The following is a 5,772-nucleotide window of genomic DNA, read 5'->3' on the forward strand; positions in this document are numbered from 1 at the left end:
TACATCATATTTTACTATTTCTTCGACGTTTGCTTTCTACGATATATATTAAATCGATATTTGATTCAAATATTTGCATTAATTTTGTGAATAGAGATAAATCTTATACGAAATGGTTGAGTAGGTCAAAGTGTGATATCAATTTGTAGCTAAACATCTTTTAAATAATCAATAGACTCCAAGTAAAAATTGTATATCATAGAAGCTATCATTATCTTCCAGCAAATCGTTGGCCTAAAATTTTATATATACCGCGATTTGTTTATGTAAGGTATAAAAAATTATTGCTTACTGATACAGTTACGTGATCCAGCACTGAATAGTATATACGAATAAAGGTGACGATTTCAGATTTTCTCGAATAAGAATTTATTGGATCAAATAGTTGTACTTCTGAATTTGGCCAGAAATTGGGATTTTTGTGGACTGCATAAATATTGATAATTATCATTGTTCCAGCAGGTACTAAATATGATTCTGAAAAGGATATTATAAAATGAGATTTATAAATAATAATTACAAGTTCTTATTAAATTTTTTAAATTAAATATCTGCAAATATAAAACAGGAATATATGCCTTTAATTTATGTATTATAATAATTTAAATAATAATGTAATTGTAAGTATAATACTATTTTTAGAAAATTTTATATGCTATATCGTATATACAGGAGAGGGAGAGAATTGCGAGCATGATAAATAATACTGCCGTATATTAGAGTAATGATAACTTATGCACAAAATCCAATCAGGAATCTCCCCATGATGCGGATAATGTTAATGCTGGCGGTAGTTGAATAAAAATGCATAGATAATTTTGGTACACCATATCTCCGAAAAAAATCGCATAAATCTTCAATTTTTTTAAATTTGCAAGGAAAAATCCAAATTTTATGATGATTATTATAACAAAAAATTATAACAAAAAAAATTCCTTCCATCCCACAGCATGTGTTAAATGCAATTTTTTGGAGATGTGACACTTCCTTACTTTAGAAAAAAATTATGGGTGGAAATAAGAATGAATTCAAAATTTTTGAAAATCTTAAAATATAGACTTTATCCTTGAATGAAAAAAAAAAAATTTTTTTAATATATCCATTTTTCACAAAATTACGCTTACTTGAAATTATGCAAAATTTTTATGTAAATTTATGTTGCGATAATTTTGTTAACGAGTATATAATGATATCTTTTCTCTTCAATAAAGTTTCTCTTCAATATTATTATTATTTTCATGTCAAAATAATTACAAGTAATGTCTTCTTGCTACTTGAGATTAAATAATATATTTAAAAATAAGATAAAAAATTCTTCTCCCCAAATATAAACGGTACACTGGGATACAAACGCAACGCTTCCTTTATACATCTTTCTAAATATGGTAGTTGTTTCAACAATTCGAAAGTAAATTTCTTCTCATTCCCTTGTAATAATAGATTCGTTCCTAACACGATACGTTTTTGTATCATGATATTATATCAGTAATGCTAATTAAAAGTGCATTTTTGTTATTTTAATGCATTTATATAGACACAATTAACAAACTCTATGAAATTTCAGAAATGTTTTTCACAAATATCAAATTAACTTGTTTTAATTATGTGTATATAAAATTGGAAAAAATGTTGAAAAAGAGAATACTTGAAACATACCTACATATACGCGCTCATATATATATATTTTTGCACGCATATATTTTTGCATATCTATACAGAGAAACAATACATTACATACATACATTTAAAATATTTAATTTCATATATTTTAAATAATAATAATAATTTCTAGAATTATTAAAATTAATTAATTTCTTTAGAAATCTAAGAATAACAATTTATATTTGATGATATAAATACCTGAATCCTTATACTCAGCTAATTATACTAAAATAAAGCTTACAGCTGCTGCTGTACTATCGCTTTACAATCACATTATATATATATATATATTGAAATAGCAAATAATGCGTAAAAAAATCAAAAGAAATTATTATAAAAACGTATCACAAATACAAAAGCATCGACTTCTTCTCTAATATTTGTATCAATCATAAGATATTCACGAGATTCCGCTATTAGAAGATCCAACATTGAAAGCCGCTTTCTTCGTGCTAAATTAAAATATATATCAGTATTATTTAGATATAAATTAGATATGTAACTTTTAAAAATTGAACTTGTGCGTTTAAATGCTGTCAAGAGATATATAATGACTAGATTTCAATCGACGATGCAAGAGGTAGATTATACAAGTATTATATTAAGATATTATATCGAAATATAATTTAAAATTAAATAATTTAATTTAATTATATGTTGACACTTTTATAATTGTTTTTATACAATTGAGATAATTATATTGATTTATACATTGTGATAATTATATTGATTAAAAAAAAAAATAGTTCAAGTGTCGATTGTTCAAAAAGTTTAGTTATTGAGTTATCTGAAAGTTATTGAGTTATCTTTTTTTTTAAATAATAACTAAATAACTGCTTTATTATCTTTATTTATAAAATACATATTTTAAATAAAATTGTTTTAAATACGATCAATTGATACGATTTATTTAAAAAGTATAAAATAAATGCCGTAAATTTAAAATATTATTTAAGAAGTAGATTAGAAGTTATTTTAAAATAATAAATACTAAATAAAAATCCTTTTATCTTTTTTATTAAAAACATTTTAAATAATTTTATTTTAAATACGACTAGGTATATATTAATATGTAGATAACTTGTCTTTATATTAATTAAAAAAAAGTATAATTTATAAATATAAGTACTTTTTGTCGCGGAATGAAACAATTTCTTATATATGAATTTTTTCGGAACTTTACATTTATTCGGAAACATTATAGTTTCAGTAGCGCGAGTTATGTGATATCGTATTATATCGTGTTACATCGAAGAAAATATTTAACATTTGTTTTAGAATTTCGAATATTTCTTATTAACTAACGTGCTGAAAAGGCAAGTGATAAAAAGTGATTTTTTTTACACAATTGCTCATATGAAGTGTTTCTGACATCCTAAAATTAGAGATTTGTATCGTTTTTCTTTATAATTTATAATTACTAAATAAGGATTGATAATATGTTATACATTCTTTAAATAATTAAAATATTTAAGATATTCATGAGCTGAGTGTGCACGTAACCAATATAAAAAATAAAGCTAAAGTCTATTAATCAAAGGATAGTAAAAATGTAACAAATAGATTATTTTATTAATTTTGTAACATGCGTTAATCTTTCCACAATAAGGTAATCGGCGCGCGGCTTTGGAGATTGTTTTGTAGAAGGGTGAGCAAACGGTTACATTTACGCGTAGTTACCGCGCAATCATTCCCTTACCGAAGCTTAGCTACTCTACAAGCAGATAGCTGTGTCACTCTTCTTCACATTTTTTTTTTAAACGTAATGGCAAAAAATGCCAAATATAACGAAACTTTATCAATATTCATACTTTATCAATATTCACAATCATATCAGTATACAATTACTAACTTGCACAATTAATTATTCATAAAAAAATTGAGGTGACAATATGTTACAGATATTTCATACAGTTCACTCATTTGGAATAAAAATAATGGAAAAACAGAATTTATTATTATTTCGCGATTACGGACAAAAATTATTTTTGTTTAATGTAACATTTTCATCTCACTTGAGTATAATTCTCGATTATTCTTCGAACGGTATCACATGAATCATAAAAAAGCAACGTTAATAAATACTCTCAGATAACGCAATTCATATAATTCTTACATCCACAATTAATCTAATTTAATTAATATTTCGTTTTCATGCATCTTTCATGATAAAAAATTGAGTATAACTTTGAAACTGTTTATCGATAATAAAAAAAATATTTCTCTTTTCTATTAATCTTTGATTGACTCTAATTAAATTATCTAATATTTTACAGACAAGGTAATAAAAGATTCAGCCCTTTTATCTGCTCTGAATTTACTTCGCAATAGTGACGAATTGATGATGATGACATGTTTTTGATATTTATTTTTAAAAATTAACTGATAATTACACAGTAGTATAGAATAGAGATAATAGCTGTATATTACATTTTTCAGATGATATTTTCCTTCTCACGGGTATACCTTAAAGTGGTGAGAGGGCTCAGTACCCAAAGAATATACATGAAAAGAACGGTTTTTCCCAAGTATCTAAAAATTTTCGAATCTGTCTGAATGAATATATCTAGATAAATTTTTAGATATTGTAAAATCGTTATCTTCATGTAAAAATTCGGGGAAATTAACGTACGTACTCGCCGCCGATTTATTTGAACGAACCGCAGTTGGTTCATCGCGTCGCGCGTTTGCTTCGGGAGTGCCATTATTGGACTTTTTAACAAAACCCAGAAGAATTCTAGTTCGACGATGAAATCATATCTGCGATGTTTCGACAGGAAAGCGGAACTCTCTTTTTGGGACATTGCTGAGGTGGCCACGGTCACTGCAACGCTCTCACCAAGTGCTCCAGGCACGAGGTGATGTCGACCGCGTAATGTCACGCACTTTGCAGTGAGTGTTCGCGCGGTTTAGCAACTATTGTTGCTGTCGGCTAATTGAGGATACGCTCTGTCTGTCGGCAAATGGTTCGGCTCTTAGCGACAAGAAGCGATCGATCGATTCGGATTCTTTTCTGGACCTATATTCGATAATTCAAGTTATGCAGTCGTTATGAGCACATAACAATTGCATAACAAATTATAGAATTCCGCCCTGGTGAGTCGCCCAAAAAGGAGTTGTATAACTATGGTCAGAGCGCTTATTTCTCTGTTATTATCTACCAGTCTAAATCGCGTTTAATCTGACTTGGGCAGAGCCTAGCTCTAGTAGTTTTTTTTTTAAAACTAGCTTCATGACGAGAAGTTGGATCTCATTTCCTGGATTGTCTAGACAATCGGCAATGGTACCAACTTTTCTCTTATTAGAGGCGCTTGTCACGTCTACCAGTCTTTTGGAATCGCTCGTGGTACAGCACTACTTATGTCCCACTAGAACTAACAGTTAGGTCGTATGCCTGAGCCAATTTTAAACGAGTTTTGCATAAAATAGAGGTGATGGACTCGATACAATCGATTTCGTCTTCTTTCGTGTGGGGCTTTAATTCTTATTTAGCATTCATCGTGTGTTTCGCAAGTACTCGTCGACGTGTGGTGTTGATTCCACCGACCGAAATGGCAATCCTTTCACGGATTTTGTAAACGTGGAATGTCGCAGTATCGCGCGAAAGATTTTTATAAATAATCCACGCGCGATTATAGTATATTATTCGCGAGTGTTTTATGTGTCCCGTGCGAGAGGATGTCAACCCTATTCTGAGAGGAGGAAGAGATCTGGGAGAGGCATCGGGCACCGACGGAGCAACCTTGCGGTAAATATTATTTTTTACTTACGTAACATCAGTATCTTTTTACTTATATAACATCAGTATCTTTCTTCTGTTGAATTTATTCTTGAGTAGTTTCATTGTAATTTAAAAATTATAATTAAAAATTATAATTAGAATAAAAGGATTATTTTAAAATTATTTTGAAATTTTATAAATATATATTTTTAAGAATGATGAATTAAAAAATTCGATGCTTATAAAAATTATACATTTTGAATATTATATAATTTTATTTTCGACAGAACTTTGCATTTAGTAATACTTTTTGAAATAATGATTGATTTTTGTACTGTTTTAATTTAGATTTCTTTTTTTTTTTGTTACAGAATCATCGTAGCGACGTT

General features: G+C 28.0%; 1 protein-coding gene across 1 annotated transcript; it reads right to left on the reverse strand.

Annotated features, from left to right (window-relative positions):
* Nucleotides 1–281: 281 nt before the first annotated feature.
* Nucleotides 282–4,466, reverse strand: LOC108685973 (cytochrome P450 4C1). The gene is given in 5 exon segments (XM_018190989.1): nt 282–373; nt 376–477; nt 1,317–1,448; nt 2,004–2,114; nt 4,295–4,466. Coding segments are annotated over 5 exon segments (609 nt in total).
* Between the last annotated feature and the right edge of the window lie 1,306 nt (nt 4,467–5,772).

The sequence above is a fragment of the Atta colombica genome, unplaced genomic scaffold, assembly GCF_001594045.1.
Source record: "Atta colombica isolate Treedump-2 unplaced genomic scaffold, Acol1.0 scaffold163, whole genome shotgun sequence".
Taxonomy (NCBI): domain Eukaryota; kingdom Metazoa; phylum Arthropoda; class Insecta; order Hymenoptera; family Formicidae; genus Atta; species Atta colombica.